Below are 22802 nucleotides of genomic sequence, written 5' to 3'. Positions count from 1 at the left end.
CGCCCCTCCTCCCCCAAGAGATACTTACTAGATGGGTCCTTTGGGAGAGTTTTGAGAGCATGGGTCTGTAAAATGCTAAAGGCACATGGGGCTTAGGTTGATGAGACTCTTATCTTTGTAAATGTGCTCTAGAAACCAGGCTTGTTAGGCACACAGAATGTCTGACTCAAGAACCACATACCAGGTTTGTATGAAACAGGAGACCTGAAAAACTGGATTATTGTAGAGTAGAAAGCCAAGGTCCCAAGCAATAGAAGGTCATGAAATTTGGGGTCTGTCCCCTACAAGAGGAGTTGTTTGAGTGGCAGCTTTTGGAGACTTAAACCCTTATATCCAATTAAAACATTTACCATATGATTAGCCCCTGGGACTGATTAATATCTATCATTTCCTGCTGCATGGATATTGTATGTTCTCATTCTCTCTGTTTCGCTCAAGTTGTAATGTGTGTATGTGGTAGATGCGTGTGATTGAGGTCGTGTCTCTGGAATGCAGGTATGGAGACCAGAGGAGACATTTGAGTGTCCTGCTCTGTCACTCAGTACACATGCTTTGAGAGTATTTCATTACACCTGCAGCTTGACGTTGCCAGCTAGGCCAACTGGCCAGCAAGCCCCTGCAGTCTTGTCTTTGTTCCCCAGCACAGAGCCTGCAGGTACTTGAGGTCACTCCCAGCTTTGACACAGGTAGTAGGGATCCAAACTCAAGTCCTTCTCTTACCCATTGAATCATCTCCCAGCTGATACCTTGTGTGTGCTTGCACACTCCCTTTTTCTTCTTGAGACAGGGTTTCCCTGTATAGCCCTCGCTGTCCTGGAACTCACTTTGTAGACCAGGCTAGCCTTTGAACTCAGATCCACCTGTCTCTGTTGCCCAAGTGCTGGGATTAAAGGTGTGCCCTACCACTATCTAGCACATACTTCTTATTCTAGAATATCGTCGCTGATCTTGCCCCAGTTGTAATGTATTGTGCTAGTGAGGTTTGTGATCATGCTCCACACAGTGTCACAAACTCATTTGTTCCTTTCATTAAAAACCTAAGCCAAGGGGCTGGAGAGATGGGTCAGCAGCTACGAGCACTGACTGCTCTTCCAGAGGTCCTGAGTTCAATTCCCAGCAACCACATGGTGGCTCACAACCATCTGTAATGGAATCTGATGCCCACAGCTACAGTGTTCTCATATACATAAAATAGTCTTTAAAAAAAAAACTTAAGCCAAGCTTGTTTGCCAGGTTGCTCATAATCACAATTAATGATTACCTAAAGCGCAACTTTATTTACTTAACTCATTGTATAGCATGTTTTCTCCTCAGTTCTTACTGTTTTATAAAATAACGGAGAAAATGAATGAAAAGGATTGGGCTTGAGCTCTTGCCTGGGGTTCAAACTACCTAGTCACCAGGTAATTGGGCAGGTAATTCAAGCTCTCTCAGGCCATCAATTTCCCTTGTCTTCAAAATTTAGTGGTAGTAATGTATACAGCCAAGAGTTGTAAAAAATTAAAATATAGGCGATCCCAGCCTAGTTTACAGGGTGAGTTCCAGGGCAGCCAAGGCTACACAAGGCTTGTCATTTTTTAAAAAAGGAAGAAAAGAAAACCCACAGACTAGCCAGGTGTGGTGGCAGGCGCTTGTCTACTGTCCTGGCACTTGGAAGATAGAGATAGGAGGGTCCGAAGTAATCAGTTTGAATCCAACCTGAACTGCATGAAATCATGTACGCATGCATGCAGACTGAGCCTCAGGTGGTAGGCCTCAGTATACTGGCAGGAGGAGGATCAGCCTTCACTATAGAAAGAATGTGAGACGGGTGGGGGTGGGGGATGGAGAGTGACAGAATGAAACACCAAGTACCTGCACATAATCGGTGCTCAACAGTAGCTCTGCTAATGTTGAATCTTTTGCCCTTTATCATTCTTAAATGGTCTGCTTCTTAAAACCATTTCAGATCAATGTTCCCGTGTGGACCAGTTACCACCTGACAAAGATAGGACAGCTTGTTAAGTTGGTTTCAAACCAACCAAGGAAAGATGAAATGAATAGTGCCCTCTTTGCTTGGCACAGTCTGTGCCCAGGCATCCTAACTGGCATGGGGCTCTTGACAGTAGCTTATTTAGCACTTTTTCTTCAAGGAACTTAAGACCGTTTTGTTTTGTTTTGTTTTGTTTTGTTTTGTTTTGTTTTGTTTTGTTTTTCAAAACTGACAACTCTCTTCAAAGTGCCTGTATGAAGAAAGTTCCTCTTTGCCATCCATAGATCCTGAGACTTCAGCCTAAGGGCTGCTGCTGGGATCCCTCACCCAAGACTGAGCAGTTAACTCAGATCTGTGGTGGGCTCTGCTTATTTAACTCAAGACCAGCTCAATCCATTTCCTCATTGTTTAGTGGTGGTGTCCTGGGTGCGTGGACCAAGTGGGAGGCAGCAAAACAATAGTAAAGAGGGTCTCATGCATTGTCTCAGACGTGGCTCCTAAGACACTGGATTTTACCTGTGTAAATATAAACTGTCTAAAACGACACTTCGTTTTTCTTTTTCCCTTTAAAAGATTTATTTATTGAGTACACTGTAGCTGTCTTCAGACACACCAGAAGAGGGCATCAAATCCCATTACAGATGGTTGTGAGCCACCATGTGGTTGCTGGGAATTGAACCCAGGACCTCTAGAAGAGCAGTCAGTGCTCTTAACCACTAAGCCATCATCTCTCTAGCTCAAGAACACTTAGTTTTTCAAAGTAATTTGGGGCTTTGGGGGCTGGAGCAAGATTATTCAGTTGGAAAAGTACATACATAAGCTTGATCCCTAGAACCCATGTCAAAAAGGTAGACGTGAGCTGGGCGTGGTGGCCCACACCTTTAATCCCAGTACTTGGGAGGCAGAGGCAAGCAGATTTCTGAGTTCTAGGCCAGCCTGGTCTACAAAGTGAGTTCCAGGACAGCCAGGGCTATACAGAGAAACCTTGTCTCGAAACAAAGGTTGATGTGGTGATGGCACACACTGCTGTAACACTAGTGCCAGGAAGGCAGAGGCGAACAGATTCCTGAGGCATGCTAGCTAGCCTTCTTAGCCAGTTCTACTTCCATTTGAAGCTCTGTCTTCACAAAAACCTCAAGGTATATGACACCCAAAAAACAGTGTCAGTGATTGACCACGAGTTCCACATATGCAGTTGTATACCCCATCTCAAACACAAGTGCAAGAGGACAAGGACAGGGATAGGTCTCGAAGGCTGACTGTGGCCGTGCAAGTTGGGAGGTGAAAATCAAGGATAGCATTGTCTATATAGTAGGTTCAAGGTCAACCTGAGCTACATGAGACCCAGATCAATCAATCAATAAACATGTGTGTGTGTGTGTGTGTGTGTGTGTGTGTGTGTGTGTGTGTGTGTGTGAGAGAGAGAGAGAGAGAGAGAGAGAGAGAAGGAGAAGGCAAAAATGGACATTTGATTCTTAATATCTTGTAAAATAAACTAGTTTCTTCTTCCAGTAAGCAATTAGATCATCTCAGAAGCTGGCAGCGTTCAGAGGAGCAAGAGCTGTGTTGTATAAGGGCCCGACTGGTGGTTGAACAGAGAGAACATTGAGTTTGCTGAACTTCTGTCCGTCCCTCCTTCCCTCTTACAGATCAGGAGGTAGAAATGTAATGCCAGACCTTCTTAGCATTGAAGAGATTCTCTTTCCCATGGTCCATATTTCTTTCTTACCTCCTTGCCCATATAATACAAAGGTTTGGATTGAAAAAGTCTTTAGTAAACAACGATGTGAGGTACAGGCTGGAGAGATTTCTTGGAGATTAAAAGCACTAGATGCTCTTTCAGAGGACCCAAGTTCAATTCCCAGGAAGCACATGTCAGCTCACACCTGTCTGCAACTCCTATTCCAGGGATTTGACAGACATGCATGCAGAGAAAACACCAAATCACGTAAAAAATAAATTAAATTGAAAAAAAAATCAACCCCCCTCCCACACACACACCAAAGTGAGAGATGTGAGGAAGGGGGGTTCCTAGCAGGACTTTGTACTTTTCTCCTTAGAGTAGCATTTAAGCATCACTAAAGTAGGCACTTCTGCTTGTTCTAAGAGAGAAAAGGTAAAATGCCAGCTGTTATAAGATCATCTGGGATAGTACTGACCACCCAGCTACCCCTTTGTATGTCTGAAGTTTTATCGATACATGTACAGTTTTAAGGTTTGTAACTATTTTTGCTAAAGTAGCAGAATTGAAATAGGTTTCAATTTGTTTGTTTGCCTAGGTGGAAGGTAGCTGACTGACTGGTTTATGGGTATTTTGTTTTGTTTTTGAGATAGGGTCTTGGAAATCACCTACATAGACCAGACTACCCCCTGGTCTCATAAATAATATACTTGAATTGATTATAAAGAATAAACTTGACTTGGTTCTGTCTCTCAAATATTTGGGTGCCAGCTCAGCCTGACTCCGTGTATGTTTGTGTGTGTGTTTTGTCTTGTGACACATTTCTTACTGTGTGGTCCCGGCTCGCCTTAAACTCAATCTTACTGCTCAGCCTCTTAAGTGCTAGTTTGCAAATGTGTACCTCCTTGCTCAGCAGTATGGTAAAGTCCAGAAGGCCCATGAATTGAACTCAAAAGTGTATTCAGTATTTCAGTGTGTTCCTTCATGGCGTTTGCTGTATGTGACCAATTGTAAATATGATTATTTTGCTTCCTTTCACTAATATCCTTGCGTGTGTGTTTCAGGATCTGTCTGGTTCAATCGATGATCTCCCCATGGGGACAGAAGGAGCTCTGAGTCCTGGCGTGAGCACATCAGGGATTTCCAGCAGCCAAGGAGAGCAGAGCAATCCAGCTCAGTCTCCCTTTTCTCCTCACACCTCCCCTCACCTGCCTGGCATCCGAGGCCCGTCCCCGTCCCCTGTTGGCTCTCCTGCCAGTGTCGCGCAGTCTCGCTCAGGACCACTCTCGCCTGCTGCAGTGCCAGGTACCCTCAGTACTGGTTTTTGGGAAGAGGAAAAGCTGGCTGGGCTTTGACTCGTGCCTGCATGGTTTTTCCCTTAGCATTTGAAGAAGGGAGGTGGGAAGCCCTTAGATGAATACTGGTGTAGATATAGCATAAGAAGTGTTGAGCAATTTCCAGGTCCAAATTCACTCCTTATTTAAGATTCTCAGGCTGAGCCATGGTTTTTTGTTTTTTTTTTTTTGTTTGTTTGTTTGTTTTTCTTTTGTCTGGAGCAGGCAACCAGATGCCACCTCGGCCACCCAGTGGCCAGTCAGACAGCATCATGCACCCTTCCATGAACCAATCAAGCATTGCCCAAGATCGAGGTGAGAGCTTGGGTTTCGACAGAGGACTAGCAGGAGCACCCACCCCAATCTACCACTATTGTGACATGTTATTGTCAACTGCAAACATGCTGGGCCAAAGTCATAGCTGTCCCTTGGGCTGGAAACTGAGGAATGTGGTACTAAAGTGCCCTGTTGAATAACTCCTGAAGAACTGTATGGCAGAAAGCTTACAGTAATGCCAGCAGCAGGCTGTTAGGTTCAGTGAGCTTGTCCTTGTGTCCATCCTCCAGCAGTTATTAGTTACTCTACATAGCTCAGTGCTGACCAGCACTTTGATGGCTTGCACCTTTCACTGTGCCTAATTAGTACACATTTTCTGAAGATTCCACATTTTGGTTTTTGAGGGTGGGGCTGATTTTGGTGTTTTGGTTTGGTTTGGTTTTTTGTCAGTACTTTTTATCAATTTTCTATTTAGTATGAAAGTTGGTTCGGGCAGTAGTGGCACGTGCCTTTAATCCCCCCACTGGGGAAGGCAGATGCAGGTAGGTCTCTTGAGACCAGCCTGGTGTACTGAGTAAGTTCCAAGACAAGCAGAACCATTGTCTTAAAAACAAAACAACAAAAAAAGTTAATATGTGCCCCATGTCTTGTCACTTTCAAGGAATCTAAATAGGCAGAGGACAGTAGCAGATCCCATGCCAGAGGCGTTCAGCGGAGTGGGGAAGCCGTTTATTCCCATTATACTGAGCAGATAATTATTTGGATACATTCCACACATAGGTTATATGCAGAGGAACCCCCAGATGCCCCAGTACACTTCCCCTCAGCCTGGCTCGGCCTTATCCCCACGTCAGCCGTCTGGAGGACAGATGCACTCGGGCGTGGGCTCCTACCAGCAGAACTCCATGGGGAGCTACGGCCCCCAGGGCAGTCAGTATGGCCCACAAGGTAAGTGTGCTACCCCTTTAGAAGGAAAGAGAGGTACTGTGTTAACGGCTGGGTTAAAAGAGTAGGGCATCCTTCCTTACATCTCCCCAGCCGAGGCCCTAGGGAGGAGTGGGGCAACGAATGGTTCATCGTGTCTTCACTCCATTCTGTCACCTTGTATGGGCCATTGATGGGCCAGCACAGGTGCTTATTAGATACAGGCGCTGTGCCATGACTGGATGTGCCTTGATCATGCATGCATGCACATAACACACAAATTAAGAAAATTTTCGGTGGGAGGCAGGGAAAATACGTAGAAAGGAAAGAATTCTATTGAATGCTGAAAGGCCTAGATAGTAACTCTGCCATCATTCTCTGTGCTGGGCAGTCAGGGATTGTGGCTCAGTAATGAACAAAGCCCTGGGATTCAGTGCTCAGCAAACCCCACCCCAAACTGGGGATGGGGCTAGAGATGTTTTCCTCCCTTAATGATGGATTTGTTCATTTTCATGACCCAGATATTGATGGATTCTAATTGTTTGGAGTTTTAAGAATTGTAGTTCTGGGACTTGCTAACCAAGGCTTGTGTTGTTTCCTCCCCACCTCTCCCCAGGAGGCTATCCTAGGCAGCCTAACTATAATGCCTTGCCCAACGCCAACTACCCCAATGCAGGCATGGCCGGAAGTATGAACCCTATGGGTGCTGGAGGTCAGATGCATGGGCAGCCTGGAATCCCACCTTACGGCACACTCCCTCCAGGGAGAATGGCTCATGCGTCTATGGGCAACAGGCCCTATGGCCCTAATATGGCCAATATGCCACCTCAGGTTGGGTCAGGGATGTGTCCTCCACCAGGGGGAATGAACAGGAAAACTCAAGAGTCTGCTGTTGCCATGCATGTTGCTGCCAACTCTATCCAAAACAGGTAAGGCCTGGGAGTGAAGAGAGGGTTCTGGTGTACAAGCGCATGCATGCAACGGAACTTGTATGTTATTGAAAGTTCTTCTAAGCACTGTGTTTTCTTTTTAACACACAGTTTAAACACATGCACAAATGTGCTGGTTCTTCAGGGTGCTAATAAAAATTGATATGACGAAGTATCCTGTGTACAGAACTTAAGCTAGGTGTGGTACTTTGTGCCTGTAGGCTACTTAGGAGTCTGGGCAGGAAAGAGTAATGGGAAAGCGACTACTGGAGGCTTATAGGCTCTGCCATAAAGCGATCCTTTAAGTAGAAACATAGCAACTTTAGGTGTTGCCTATGGGAAAGTGGTGTTTATAAAACATCATAAGACCTTATTCTTCAAGGGTTATTCCCCATCAGACTAAGCTAGTGCTTGCTTTACAGAGTTCAGGCCTTCCTTGAACCTTTGTGGCAAATAGATGTGTGGCCTCGGTTAGATTTGTGAGACTTAAAACTTTTTCTATTCTTATTAGACAATTAATTCTACTTTTTTTTTTTCCTCCTCATTCCCAAATGTAGAGGTTCACTGTGTCTCTAACCTTCTCTTTAATGTTCATCTTCTTCCTTAGGCCACCAGGCTACCCAAATATGAATCAAGGGGGCATGATGGGAACTGGACCTCCCTATGGACAGGGGATCAATAGTATGGCTGGCATGATCAACCCTCAGGGACCCCCATATCCTATGGGTGGAACCATGGCCAACAATTCAGCAGGTCAGTGTAATTGAGTGCTCATCACAGGAGTTTCTTCAAGAAAGATCTTCAAGCGGTAGTAAAATCTACTGGACCTGAACTGGTATCTTTTTACAGGGATGGCAGCCAGCCCAGAGATGATGGGCCTTGGGGATGTTAAGTTAACTCCCGCCACAAAAATGAACAACAAGGCAGATGGAACACCCAAGACAGAATCCAAATCTAAGGTTTTTATCTTTTGCCCTTTCAATTTTGTATCTTATCCCCTTTGCTGAATGATACAAGGAAAATTGAGAGCCAGGGAGTGGTGGCATGTCCCTTTAGTTCAGTACTCAGTAGGCAGAGGCAGGTGGATCTCTTGAGTTCAAAGCCAGCCTAGCCTAGTCAATAGAGCAGGTTCAGGGACAGCCAGAACTTCACAGAGAAATCCTGTCAGGAAACACAGGGTGCTAGAAGAATAAATGAAAGAGAATGACAAGGTTTTAGCATGTTATGGTGCTGGTACCCACAAAGGCTTCCATTGCCTCAGTATGTCACTCCCATTGGGCTCTGTAGTATACACTCCTCTGTGAGACTTGGCCTCTGACGCATATGCACTGATGATGAATACTGTAGGCAGCTAGCTGCCCCTCTCTTCCTAGACTTTACTCAGAGCAGCAAGAATGTTTGGTACTACAATTCTACAAGCAGAATAGTGACGCAGGTGGGGGTTGGGGTCTTAACCTCCCTGTAGGTTAGATCTAGATGTGTTGGAGTTACAGGGATTTATGAAGCCACCTGATTGGAAGCCAGCCACCTCTAAACAGCTATCATGTTTACCTGATGATCCCCTGCTTGATTGGTTTGGTTTGGTGTGTTGGGGAGTCAGTGGGTTGAGACAGGGTCTCACTAGGTAGCTCTGGATGACGTAGAACTCACTATATAGACCTGGTTGGCCTTGAACTCACAGAGATCTAGCTGCCTCTCTGCCCCCTCTATTTGCTGGGATTAAAGATGTGTGCTGCCACACCCAGTCCACATCTACATTTTAAAAATGCAAAGCTGCAGGGAACATAGAGGGGATAGCACACTCCCATAGTCCACTCCTCAGGAGCTAGGGGCGGACAAGGCTCTTTGGAGACCAGCCTAGTGTATAGAGTGAGTTCTAGCACAGGCAGGGCTACACAGAGAAACCCTGGCTCAAAAAAACAAAACAAAGTTAGGGTCTATTGAGATGGTTCTGTGGTTAGGAACACTGGTTGCTCATCCAGAGGATCTGAGTCCACTTGCCAGGCCCACATGGCAGCCCACAGTGTCTGTAACTCCAGCTCTGGGGGGCTCCATTGTTCACGTGCCCTCTTCTGCTCATGTAAGCACCAGACATATGTGTACTTAAGATCAAAACAGTCCTTGGCATGAAGTAATTTTTAAATTTTAGCATGAAAAGGACAACTGTGAAATAAAAACAATCACACAATTAATCAACGCTAAAGTCTGCGTATCTCATGAACTTCTGTGCAGTTAGAACCACCGTACCGAAACTGCAGCTTGGCAGCGGATTTTCAGCCTTTGCTATCACACACATTTTCTCTTAAAACTTCTAAGATACATTCCCAGCACCTGGGAGACGAAAGCAGGCAATTTCACGACCAGCTCATGCTCTAGAAGACTTGCTCTCTCAGAGAGGGGCGGACAGAGAAGAGATTTCTGGCCCCAGTGTGCATAGGCTTTGACTTTGAGTTTCTCTGGTTTCAACCCACCCTCCAGAAATCCAGTTCTTCTACCACCACCAATGAGAAGATCACCAAATTGTATGAGTTGGGTGGTGAGCCCGAGAGGAAGATGTGGGTGGACCGGTACCTGGCCTTCACAGAGGAGAAGGCCATGGGCATGACAAATCTGCCTGCTGTGGGGAGGAAGCCTCTGGACCTCTATCGCCTCTATGTGTCTGTGAAGGAGATTGGTGGGTTGACTCAGGTAAGCACCAGACAGTTTGCTTCTGAGAGTACCATTCATCCCATGGAGTTCGTGCTCCAAGACACTTAAAACCCATGATCGGAAACAAGGTGTGTAAACCACATGAGCTTCAAGTCTTCTTAATGGTAAAACAGGGACCATATGTAAGCATTTGTCCTGTCAGACTTAGAAATAATCTCTGTAAACCTTCAGCAAGAGGCCTCGTGAATCACTTGGTCTCTGTGATGGTATGGGAGGTTCATTGAGCCTTTGAACTTAAACTTTCCAGAGAAGATAGAATTTCAGAAATTGCATATAGAGTGGTTACAGAGGGAGAAGTAGAATACTTTGACTTCAGAGAACGGGTCAGTCCTCACTGGAAATGCCATTGCTATATACTTTACAGTTCTGTACTCAGCCAGACAGGATAACTAGTGATAGCTCACTTTGCCTTGTGGGCTTTCTTTATTTTACAGACCAGAAACTCTGGAGTGGGGTTGGGAGAGCCTGACAGGGAGAAACTTACTCCAAACCTTGTAAATCAGAAAAGGAAAACAGCTGTCACCAGCAGAAAAGAAAGTGGTTGGAATGAAGCCAGCTACCAGTCATTTATGACTCCCTTCTCCCTTCAGGCTTCTCCCCTCCCCCACAAAGGGAAACAAAACAGAATAGGGCACGTGCAGGCTGCCATATCACTGGCGTGGGAAGCAAAACCACATAGGGCTTCTGAGGTGACCTGCGTCTGTTCCTACTTTCCACTGTCATTTGGTCCTCGTTCCCGACTTGTGGGAAAGGAGGATTGGCTGCTTATAGCTTTGCCTTCTTCTGATTGCTGGGCCTCGGAGCTCACTGAGCATTAGATGGGATACAGAACAACGCTTGTCTTCCGGTTGGAAAAGGAATCTTTTAAGTTGCCGTTGATATTGATAGTTGTATTCCAAAGACAATAAGAATTCATTTCTGAGTGAAGGCCCTGAGAAAGGCAAGCATGAGTCCTGAGCTTGAAAGGTTAGTGAGAGGGCCATCCCAGTAGCCTGGACCAGGTATTGCGGGGTGGAAGGGAGTGTGCGGAGATATCCACGACTGTTGCTAACTGAGAAAACAGCCAAAATGTATTCTCACCAGGGCCACCTTATAAAGTGTTTCTGGTCACCTCGCTTCTGTCTGTGGAAGTTATCTCTGCTTCCTTGAGCTCTGTGGATCAAAGGTATCATGTCCCAGAATCTCCCTGTGGATCAGGACTGCAGTGCCCATGGGCTCAGCACTAGAGGGATAAGCCTGCCATTGTGCTTAAGAATACACCATGGATCACACTACTGTTAGGAGGGGACACTTGGGAAATGGTCTTGATCACGGTGGCCTGGTTGTTGACAGCCTCATACTGATGGTGAAGAGTCATGTAAAATTCATTAGCTTTAAAGAGTCTGGTTGGAGAGATGGCTCAGTGGCTAAGAGCACTGATTTTTATCCCGAAGGTCCTGAGTTCAAATCTCAGCAACCACATGGTGGCTCACAACCATCAGTAATGAGATCTGGCGCCCTCTTTAAGGATGTCTGAAGTCAGCTACAATGTACTTACATATAATAAATAAGGAAATCTTTTTAAAAAAATAAAAATTGAAAAAAAGCGAGAGGGTGAGGGTTGGAGCACAGCCCAGACACTGAGTTCTGTCCAGTCTCGGTGTGCCGTTTGAATTTGTCCTGTTTGAATTAAGCTGCTGCTTGTAGTTATTTCAGACTTGTAAGCTTACAACAACCTTTTTGGGTTCAGCACCTGTGAACTGGAAGGCTGGGTCATCTATATTCTGACTCTTCTGGTGGTCTTTCAGGTCAACAAGAACAAAAAATGGCGGGAACTTGCAACCAACCTCAATGTGGGTACATCAAGCAGTGCTGCCAGCTCACTGAAAAAGCAGTATATCCAATGTCTCTATGCCTTTGAGTGCAAGATCGAGCGTGGAGAAGACCCTCCCCCCGATATCTTCGCAGCTGCTGACTCCAAGAAGTCCCAACCCAAGATCCAGCCCCCCTCTCCTGGTAAGAATGGCTGAGTACCCTACCCTACCCCACCCCCTCACCCCAAAGCTGAGAGCACACTTCCTTAGGTACTGGTATCTCTGTCACTCCAGGAGCAGAGCAGATGCCAGGGATGTGTGTTTTTAGCCATCCACGTGGCTTGGCAGTTTGGCAGACTAAAGAGCGGTAGTGGCGACTCCCTTGGGAGGTGCTGTGCGGCAGCCTTAAGTTTTAACTTTCTAATTCTCCTGTTGTACACCTGGCATCTTGCCAAATGTTTGTAAACTGGTGAGTGGGAGGGACACCAGAGGAGTGAGGGAAAACTGACAAATAGCAGCATGGTTGGGCCATCTGGGAGCTTTGGCCTGCTGATGTCAGCGCCTTAGAATGCAGTGCCTGAAATTCCCCCAGAGAGCTAAGATGGTAATGAATGGTTAGAAGGAGTAGGGAGAGAATATGAATGGAACTTTCTGATGACAGGAGTTCTGCTTTACCCTCTGTTCTCAGAGGAGGCTGGGGCCTAGGCTAGCATGGGAAAGAGGCCAGGGTAGAAGGTAGGTGTAAACATACGTGCCCTGTCTTTGACCTCTGAGGGTGTACTTCATGCCTGAGATGACTCATCGGCTTGGGAAGGCCTCAGTAGTGTGCTCTCTAATGCTACGAAACGGTACCTATTGGAAACATTCATTACTGGGTGGTCTGTGCTCTTTAGAGGAATATTAGAATCTAAGGGTGACGTTTTGCTGTGTGCCTAATAGAAACATCTAGGCACTGGCCATGTGACTCCTTTCTACACCCAATGTTTCAAGAGCTCTGATTGGGCATTTTTTGCTCCATCATCATTATGGTGTTAGAAAAGTTATTTGGACAAAGGTGATGAGGAAGCTGCCCATGACTTAAATGACCTGGTGGAAAGCAAATGTCCACTTCAGCTCTCAAACCACCAATGCAGCCAGACCTCAGATATCCACATGTGTGTGGAAGGAGGGTGTGGATATTTATTTATTGTAACTCAATTGTGCAGCTTTTTTGTGTGAACTTTGACATGCCATTTTTATATCAGGACATGCCTGCATAAGTGACAAAATCCCTTCTCTATGACTTGCCTTTTACATCACCGACTGTAAGAAGTCGTCTTGGATCTGTTCAGTGTTCTTAGGAACATCTCTTAGAGAGGGATCCTGGGAAGGCAAACGCAGTGTCATTCCCAGCTCTCCAGAGGCTGAAAGAAAGGATTACCAGTTCTAACCAGCCTGGGCTATACAGTATAAAAAGAAAAAGAAACAGACTCATACACATGAACACGCACACACTACACACACACATTCTACAGCGTTCGTAATATTGTAAGAGTTAAATACTTTTCTTACAAGTTAGCAGCTCACTCTGCATCTCTGTCCACAGCGGGATCAGGGTCTATGCAGGGGCCACAAACTCCTCAGTCAACCAGCAGTTCTATGGCAGAAGGAGGAGACCTGAAGCCACCAACTCCAGCATCCACACCACATAGTCAAATTCCCCCCTTACCAGGCATGAGGTAAGGAATGATCAGGAACGCTGAGTGTCTCTGGGGGTGAAACTTGGGTAACCCAAGGGCAGTTCATCCCTCTGCTCACTCACCCCACCTGTGGCTCCCGTGGTTCTTGGCTTAGCTGAGCTCTGTGGGAGGCTTCATTAGTTTTCCTCACTCTGGAGCAGGAGCAACTCAGTCGGAATCCAGGATGCCTTTCCTGATGGAAGTGACCCCACATTCCAGAAGCGGAATTCCATGACTCCAAACCCTGGGTACCAGCCCAGTATGAATACCTCTGACATGATGGGGCGCATGTCCTATGAGCCAAATAAGGATCCTTATGGCAGCATGAGGAAAGGTAACTGACTGCTGGCTTATGCTTGTGGAGTTTGAGTGGCTTGGTGGTGTTGCTGAGGTAGCCTCTGAAATGCTTCTGTGTCACCCCTCACCATACCCTTCCCTTCTCCCTGCCTGCCTTCCCTCTTTCCTTCCTGGTGCAGTGCTAGAGGTTAAAGAAAGCTAGGGTATCACGCTAGGCAAACATCATCCCACTGAGCCACCAACCTCTTTCCCCCACCCCATGCCCCACCCTTCTTTTCTCTCTCAACCTTGTTTTACTTAGCTACTCATTCTCTACTCAGCCTGTCATTAGAGAAACAGGAAGAAACCGTGCTCTGTAGAGAACATGGAACCGTGGGGTAGGGATGTGTAGACTGCAGAGCCTGCCAACATGCTGGTTTTCTCACTCATTGCCTTCTTTTCTGCCCTCAGCGCCAGGAAGTGATCCCTTCATGTCCTCAGGGCAGGGCCCCAATGGCGGGATGGGTGATCCCTACAGCCGTGCTGCTGGCCCTGGGCTGGGAAGTGTGGCGATGGGACCACGGCAGCACTATCCCTATGGAGGTCCTTACGACAGAGTGAGGTGAGCCCTGCCCCGGCCCTGCCCAACTCTTGCTACCCTGAAGCTATAGACCATGCTCAATTCCCTTCTCTAATTGTGTTTAGGACGGAGCCTGGAATCGGGCCTGAAGGAAATATGGGCACTGGAGCCCCTCAGCCAAATCTCATGCCTTCCACCCCAGATTCGGGGATGTATTCTCCTAGCCGCTACCCCCCGCAGCAGCAGCAGCAACAGCAGCAACAGCAGCAACAGCAACGGTGAGTAAATCCTGGTTCCTCTGTCTGTGTTTCTCAGGTTTTGTGATTCTCCACCTTGACCCTTTTTGTTTTCTGCAGACATGATTCCTATGGCAATCAATTCTCTACCCAAGGCACCCCTTCCAGCAGCCCCTTCCCCAGCCAGCAGACCACAATGTATCAGCAGCAGCAGCAGGTAAGGAAGGCAGTTGGGGATCTGCTGGCACACCCCTAGAAAGCAGGAAGCAACCAAGAGTAATAGGTAGCGGGCTACAAAGTTCACTTTGGCTACTCGGTGGGTATTCCTCTACCCGGCCAGGCAGTTCTACATAGACAGTCACATGCCTTCCTTGTTTATCTCTTCTAAAAGGGCTAGAAACAGAGTCTGTATTGATTTTTGATGTTTTACATATTTTTCTACTTGAAAGGAAAGCTTTAGAAGATAAAATAGTTCTCTAGCAATAGTTTCTGTTGCTCTCAGAAACAGCTTCAAAAGATAATTTACAAAAGTGTTTGCTTTCTTGGCATCTGTCCTATATCTCAGAGGGGCAAAAGAAAAATGAATTAATATCTAATGAGTGGAAGCCATCCATGGTTCTTGTGAGTTTTGTGTGACTCGGTACACAGTATTAATCTCCCCTTTGCGTTCTCTGTTTTAGAATTATAAGAGGCCAATGGATGGCACATATGGCCCCCCTGCCAAGCGGCATGAAGGGGAGATGTACAGTGTGCCGTACAGCGCTGGGCAAGGCCAGCCTCAACAGCAGCAGTTGCCTGCAGCTCAGTCCCAGCCTGCCAGCCAGCCACAAGCTGCCCAGCCTTCCCCTCAGCAGGACGTGTACAACCAGTACAGCAATGCCTACCCTGCCTCCGCCACCGCTGCTACTGATCGCCGACCAGCAGGCGGCCCCCAGAACCAATTTCCATTCCAGTTTGGCCGAGACCGAGTCTCTGCACCTCCTGGTTCCAGTGCCCAGCAGAACATGCCACCACAAATGATGGGTGGCCCCATACAGGCATCAGCTGAGGTTGCTCAGCAGGGCACCATGTGGCAGGGGCGAAATGACATGACCTACAATTATGCCAACAGGCAGAACACAGGCTCTGCCACCCAGGGCCCTGCGTATCATGGTGTGAACCGAACAGATGAAATGCTCCACACAGATCAGAGGGCCAACCATGAAGGCCCATGGCCTTCCCATGGCACACGCCAGCCTCCGTATGGTCCTTCAGCCCCTGTTCCCCCCATGACAAGGCCCCCTCCATCTAACTACCAGCCCCCACCAAGCATGCCGAATCACATTCCTCAGGTATCCAGCCCCGCTCCCCTCCCCCGGCCCATGGAGAACCGTACTTCTCCTAGCAAGTCTCCATTCCTGCACTCTGGGATGAAAATGCAAAAGGCGGGTCCACCGGTGCCTGCTTCGCACATAGCGCCTACCCCTGTGCAGCCGCCTATGATTCGGCGGGATATCACCTTCCCACCTGGCTCTGTAGAGGCCACTCAGCCTGTGTTGAAGCAGAGAAGGCGGCTCACAATGAAAGACATTGGTAAGGATACCTCCCTGATTGGGTGGCTCAATCTACCCCTTTCCATCTTTCACATGGTTCCCTCCATCCCAATATTCTGGATGTGGTTAAATCTGGCACAGTATTTACTAAAAGAAAGCCAAAGAATTTGGAGGATGGAAGAAATAAGCTGATTTCAGGTTTTTCTTCAAGGCTCTGTCTGCCATATGCTGGTGCCCTAGACAGCTTAGAAGCAATGAAGTCAGACTAGCCTGACTAATGGACCAGCCTTGGGGGTGCCTCTAGCCAGCTGGGGCTTGGTGGATGGACAACACAGAGGTTTATTTCAGGAACCCCGGAGGCATGGCGGGTAATGATGTCCCTCAAGTCCGGGCTCCTGGCAGAGAGCACGTGGGCGTTAGACACCATTAACATTCTACTGTATGATGACAACAGCATTATGACCTTCAACCTCAGCCAGGTGAGTACAGGTGTCTGGGCAAGGTGAGGGGGTACTGTTGATGTAGATAACACTATGGCACAGCAGGAACGAAGCCATTCTTGGCCCTTGTCACTGTGCTGGAGACCTTCTGTGCTTGCAGTGTTCGTGCCTTGACCCCACCCCACCCCCCACGTGGGGTTGGAATTGGAAGCAGTGCTGGCAACTCAGTTGTTGCTGCTTTCAAGACAGGGTTTCTCTTTAGCGAGCTGGTTGTCATGTCAGAGTTTTATTTGGGAGAAAGGGTTTCATTGTTCTTTAGGGTCTGTTGTTTTGAGACAGGGTTACAACGTTACCTGTATGGAGGCAGCCATAGAGTGTGTGGTGCTGCTTCTGCCCTCTTCTCTATAAAGTGCCATGCTCAGCGGGGGCTTTGCTTTCCTTTTATGAGAGAGGGTCTCTCCCTATCCCAACCCCTCAGTGCTGGGATTAAAGGTTCTGCACAGCTGGGGGAAACTTTGTTACTGGTAAGGATTAAGCAAGATGGCTCAGTGTGCAAAGGCACTTGGCACTGGAGCCTGTGTTCAGTTCCCATACATCAAAAGATAGAAAGATGACTTCAAAAATGATCTCCCCTCATCCCATAATGCTTCCTCTCATTCGTTTATTAATTTTTTTTCAAGGCAGCATTTCTGTGTTTAGCCCTGGCTATCCTGGAAGTCCTGTGGAGCAGGCTAGCCTCAAACTTGAGATCTCCCTGCCTTCTAAGTGCTGAGATAAAGGCGTGTGCCCAGACCACCGTGCTGCTTTCATTTCTTTTCTTTCTTTTTCTTCTTGTTTTCTTTAATTAAAAAGAACTTCAAGACTGGAAACTGGGATTGTCATTTAGATGGTAAAGTGCTTCCCTAACATGGTCATGGCCCAGAGATGGGCTTATATTATAGTACCATATAAATGAGGTGTAGTGGTGCACACATAATCCTAGCACTTGAGAGGTGTAGGTAGGAGATCAGAAGTTCAAAGTCATCTTTGGTTATATAGATAGTTTAGGACCAACGTGGGACACATGAGATCTTGTACGTTAAAAGAAATATGTATTACTATTATTATGGTGATGGCAGACTTACAGAAGATAGACCCTGGGGGACATATTTCCACTGCCTATGTCACTATTGCTGATTTGTTGATGGAGGAGCCGACTAAAGGATGCTTCGTTGGATTACTGTGCTCTTGCTTAATTACTGTTTTGTTTCACGTCATTTTTATAGGAGAGTTGAGTAAATGGGCTCAGAGTCATCTTGGTTTTCTGAAACACTTTCACTACTGTATCCCTGACTGGCTTAGAACATACTTTGTGTGGGTCCTGAACACAGAAATCCACCTGCCTCTGCCTCCCGAGTGCTGGGTCAAGTGCATGTACTAGCATGTCCAGGTCGTAGTCTTTTTGTTTTGTTTTGTTTTGTTTTTTTGTGTGTGTAGTTTTTTTTTTGTTTTGTTTTTTGTTTTTGTTTTTTTGTTTTTGTTTTTTGAGACAGGGTTTCTCTGTGTAGCCCTGGCTGTCCTGGAACTCACTTTGTAGACCAGGCTGACCTCGAACTCAGAAATCCGCCTGCCTCTGCCTCCCAAGTGCTGGGATTAAAGGCGTGCACCCTCTCCCTGGTCTCCCAAAACCTCAGATTCCGTTTTTTGACCATAGCTGGTCAGCACATTTCCATTCTGTGATAGTCTTGTCCACCAGAAAGTAAGGGATAGATTTTGCTCACTTCCTATATACCAGAACCAACTTTATAATGCTCAGGGATTTATCACCATTTCATACAACTAATTTCTGGGAAAAGCAGTATTCAAACCAAGATCTTTACAACTCTAATAATGAGGTGGATGGATGGATTTCGGGCAAGTGTTAATGTGACTAGAAACTAGTGGGGAATAGATGAGCATCTGTTGACAGTGCAGTGCAGTCCTTCTCTAGCTCGTGTTGGAAAGGGGTCATCCCAGCCTGCTGAAGACTTGGCCCCCATGTGGCCATGAGATAACAGAGGCCACTTTAGGTAAACGCTGGCAGTGACCAGATGCCTAGTGAAAAATACAACACACACTCAGAAAGAAGTGTTCGAAGAGGTTGGGTGTAACTGTCAGGGGAGGTATAGATTGTAGCTCACATTTCTGTCTTGCTGGAAGCAGGCTTATGTGACCATTGTTTGGGTCAAAGAAAAATTCTTGCCCTTCTTTACGAAGGAAATGGTTAGAGAACTGTAAAGAGCGGTGTGGTGGGGAAGCCTTTAGCATGGGACAGCTCTGCCTGGGAGAGAAAGGAGGGGGAGGAGAGGGGGGAGGGGAGAGAGAGAATAAATATGAATTGGATAAGATCTTGGGAACTCCTGTCAAGAATTCTTCCCTTCCTTTTTTTCTCTCTTTCAGCTCCCAGGCTTGCTAGAGCTCCTTGTGGAATATTTCCGTAGATGCCTAATTGAAATCTTTGGCATTTTAAAGGAGTATGAGGTAGGGGACCCAGGACAGAGAACATTACTAGACCCTGGGAGATTCACCAAGGTGTATAGTCCAGCCCATACAGAGGAAGAAGAGGAAGAACACCTTGATCCTAAACTGGAGGAGGAAGAGGAAGAAGGGGTTGGAAATGATGAGGAGATGGCCTTTTTGGGCAAGGACAAGCCATCTTCAGAGAATAATGAGGAGAAGCTAGTCAGTAAGTTTGACAAGCTTCCGGTAAAGATCGTGCAGAGGAATGACCCATTTGTGGTGGACTGCTCAGATAAGCTTGGGCGCGTGCAGGAGTTTGACAGTGGCCTGCTACACTGGCGGATTGGTGGTGGGGATACCACTGAGCATATCCAGACCCACTTTGAGAGCAAGATAGAGCTGCTGCCTTCCCGGCCTTATGTGCCCTGCCCAACGCCCCCTCGGAAACACCTCACAACAGTAGAGGGCACACCAGGGACAACGGAGCAGGAGGGCCCCCCGCCCGATGGCCTTCCAGAGAAAAGGATCACAGCCACCATGGATGACATGTTGTCTACCCGGTCTAGCACATTGACTGATGAGGGGGCAAAGAGTGCAGAGGCCACCAAGGAAAGCAGCAAGTTTCCATTTGGCATTAGCCCAGCACAGAGCCACCGGAACATCAAAATTTTAGAGGATGAACCCCATAGTAAGGATGAGACCCCACTGTGTACCCTTCTGGACTGGCAGGATTCCCTTGCTAAGCGCTGTGTCTGTGTCTCCAATACCATCCGGAGCCTGTCGTTTGTGCCAGGCAACGACTTTGAGATGTCCAAACACCCAGGGCTGCTGCTTATCCTGGGCAAGCTGATCCTGCTGCACCACAAGCACCCAGAGCGGAAGCAGGCACCACTAACTTATGAGAAGGAGGAGGAACAGGACCAAGGGGTGAGCTGTGACAAAGTGGAGTGGTGGTGGGACTGCTTGGAGATGCTCCGAGAAAACACGCTGGTCACCCTCGCCAACATCTCGGGGCAATTGGACCTATCCCCATATCCTGAGAGCATCTGCCTGCCTGTCCTGGACGGACTCCTACACTGGGCAGTTTGCCCTTCAGCTGAAGCCCAGGACCCCTTCTCAACCCTAGGCCCCAATGCCGTCCTCTCCCCCCAGAGATTGGTCTTGGAAACCCTCAGCAAACTCAGCATCCAGGACAACAATGTGGACCTGATCCTGGCCACTCCCCCTTTTAGCCGCCTGGAGAAGTTGTATAGTACCATGGTGCGCTTCCTCAGTGACCGAAAGAACCCAGTGTGCCGGGAGATGGCCGTGGTACTGCTGGCAAATCTGGCCCAGGGGGACAGCCTGGCAGCCCGGGCCATTGCAGTGCAGAAGGGCAGCATCGGCAACCTCCTGGGTTTCCTGGAGGACAGCCTTGCTGCCACACAGTTCCAGCAGAGCCAGGCAAGCCTCCTGCATATGCAGAATCCACCCTTTGAACCAACTAGTGTGGACATGATGCGGCGGGCTGCCCGAGCACTGCTTGCCCTGGCCAAGGTGGATGAGAACCACTCAGAGTTCACTCTGTATGAGTCACGGCTGTTGGACATCTCCGTGTCACCACTGATGAACTCATTGGTTTCACAAGTCATTTGTGATGTACTGTTTTTGATTGGCCAGTCATGACAGCCGTGGGACACCTCCCCTCCCCGTGTGTGTGTGAGTGTGTGGAGAACTTAGAAACTGACTGTTGCCCTTTATTTATGCAAAACCACCTCAGAATCCAGTTTACCCTGTGCTGTCCAGCTTCTCCCTTGGGAAAGCCTCTCCTGTTCTCTCTCCTCCCCACCCTCACTCCCTCACACCTTTCTGTTCCCCATCCTCACCTGCTTCCCTCAGGACCCCACCCTATTTGAAAAGACAAAGCTCTGCCTACATAGAAGACTTTTTTATTTTAACCAAAGTTACTGTTGTTTACAGTGAGTTTGGGGAAAAAAATGGCTTTCCCAGTCCTTGCATCAACGGGATGCCACATTTCATAACTGTTTTTAATGGTTAAAAAAAAAAAAAAAAAAAGGAAAAAAAATACAAAAAAACCCTGAAGGACAAAGGTGACTGCTGAGCTGTGTGGTTTGTCGCTGTCCATTCACAATCTCGCAGGAGCCGAGAAGTTCGCAGTTGTGAGCAGACCCTGTTCACTGGAGAGGCCTGTGCAGTAGAGTGTAGATCCTTTCATGTACTGTACTGTACACCTGATACTGTAAACATACTGTAATAATAATGTCTCACATGGAAACGAGAGAAGACGCTGGGTCAGCAGCAAGCTGTAGTTTTTAAAAATGTTTTTAGTTAAATGTTGAGGAGAAAAAAAATGGCTTTCCCCCCAAAGTATCCTGTGTGAACCTACAACGCCCTGACCTCTTTCTCTCCTCCTTGATTGTATGAATAGCCCTGAGATCACCTCTTAGACCTGGTTTTAACCTTTAGCTGCAGCGGCTGCGCTGCCACGTGTGTATATATATGATGTTGTACATTGCACATACCCTTGAATCTCCACAGTTTGGTCCCCTTCCCAGCTACCCCTTTATAGTATGGCGAGTTAACAAGTTGGTGACCTGCACAAAGCGAGACACAGCTATTTAATCTCTTGCCAGACATTGCCCCTCTTGGTGCAGTGCTCTACAGGTCTCTGTAAAAAGCCCTTGCTGTCTCAGCAGCCAATCAACTTACAGTTTATTTTTTTCTGGGTTTTTGTTTTGTTTTGTTTCATTTCTAATCGAGGTGTGAAAAAGTTCTAGGTTCAGTTGAAGTTCCTGATGAAGAAACACAATTGAGATTTTTTCAGTGATAAAATCTGCATATTTGTATTTCAACAATGTAGCTAAAAACTTGATGTAAATTCCTCCTTTTTTTTCCTTTTTTGGCTTAATGAATATCATTTATTCAGTATGAAATCTTTATACTATATGTTCCACGTGTTAAGAATAAATGTACATTAAATCTTGGTAAGACTTTGTGAAGCTTTTTTTATTTTCAAATTATTTAAAAGCTTTGCCTGTGGCTAGAAAGCTAGCTAGCTCTTCAGTTTTAGGAGGACTCATGTTTGAACCTGACCCCTCTGACTAGGGCACTTGTGCTTGCATCCACATGGACAGAGGATACAGCAGGACACTCACACGCAAACACACAAACAGTTCAAACTACATCTTCAACCAAGACTGGAGAAATGGCTCACTGATGAACAGCTTTTCATAGGTCCGCAGGCTTAGCCCTCACTCTGTGGCTTATAGCCATCTGTCTTAACTCCAGCTCCAGGGATGCTCCAGCACCCCCAGATGGAGCATGATCTGACCCCGGTGGCTCCATGTACACAAGACAGTGCACAAACATAAAACTAAACAAAATTTTTAGCCAGGCTAGCCAAAGTCCTGCCTCAATAAAATAATCTTTTAAAAGGAATAGATGCTGGGCATAGCAGCACACTCCTTTAATCCCAGCACTTAAGAAGCAGAGAGAGTTTGAGGCTAGCCTGGTCTCCTTACTTCCGGGTACAGCTATATAGTGAGTCTCTCTGTCTCAGAAGTAATGAAAACTTGACCTTCTGTAGGGGATGAAGAATCCTGTTCTCTTGAACACCCCTAATGTGCTCTCCTGAGTCGTGGTTGACAAGGAGGAATAGCCTTTACCTAGAAGCAGTTTCTGTCTATTGGATCTGCAATCTGGCATTCTCTTGACACCAGATCAGCATCACTACTGGAAGCTTGAATATATATATTTTTTTCTTATATATACATTTTTTCCTTATATATGAAACTGGTCTGGAAGCCTATTTTTCTCAGTAAATGGCAAGTCCAACCTTTGGCCAGAAAAATTCCTTAACTCATTTGATTGTTGTTTTTGTGATTTTTGATACAAGGTCTCACTGTAGTTCAGTTTGTTATAGAA

General features: G+C 46.9%; 1 protein-coding gene across 6 annotated transcripts in view; it reads left to right on the top strand.

Moving 5' to 3' along the window:
* Positions 1-21866, top strand: part of Arid1a (AT rich interactive domain 1A (SWI-like)) — a 77762-nt gene extending 55896 nt beyond the window's left edge. For 3 of the 6 annotated variants that reach the window (XM_030253943.1, XM_006539325.4, XM_006539327.4), the window contains exons 5-20: positions 4718-4958; positions 5213-5302; positions 6044-6211; positions 6804-7116; positions 7724-7869; positions 7966-8075; positions 9595-9804; positions 11613-11820; positions 13204-13336; positions 13495-13670; positions 14084-14234; positions 14318-14470; positions 14549-14645; positions 15109-16000; positions 16309-16439; positions 18819-21866. In XM_030253943.1, coding sequence (XP_030109803.1) covers positions 4718-4958; positions 5213-5302; positions 6044-6211; positions 6804-7116; positions 7724-7869; positions 7966-8075; positions 9595-9804; positions 11613-11820; positions 13204-13336; positions 13495-13670; positions 14084-14234; positions 14318-14470; positions 14549-14645; positions 15109-16000; positions 16309-16439; positions 18819-20543 — 4944 coding nt within the window. In that variant the 3' untranslated portion in view covers positions 20544-21866. The remainder of the gene's footprint in view (positions 1-4717; positions 4959-5212; positions 5303-6043; positions 6212-6803; positions 7117-7723; positions 7870-7965; positions 8076-9594; positions 9805-11612; positions 11821-13203; positions 13337-13494; positions 13671-14083; positions 14235-14317; positions 14471-14548; positions 14646-15108; positions 16001-16308; positions 16440-18818) is intronic. The other 3 variants (NM_001363070.1, NM_001080819.2, XM_006539326.4) reach the window with 3 other exon arrangements.
* The last annotated feature ends 936 nt before the right edge of the window (positions 21867-22802 follow it).

The sequence above is a fragment of the Mus musculus genome, chromosome 4 (assembly GCF_000001635.26).
Source record: "Mus musculus strain C57BL/6J chromosome 4, GRCm38.p6 C57BL/6J".
Taxonomy (NCBI): domain Eukaryota; kingdom Metazoa; phylum Chordata; class Mammalia; order Rodentia; family Muridae; genus Mus; species Mus musculus.
The sequence above is the reverse complement of the archived record's forward strand: the minus strand, read 5'-3'. Positions and strand labels throughout refer to the sequence as shown.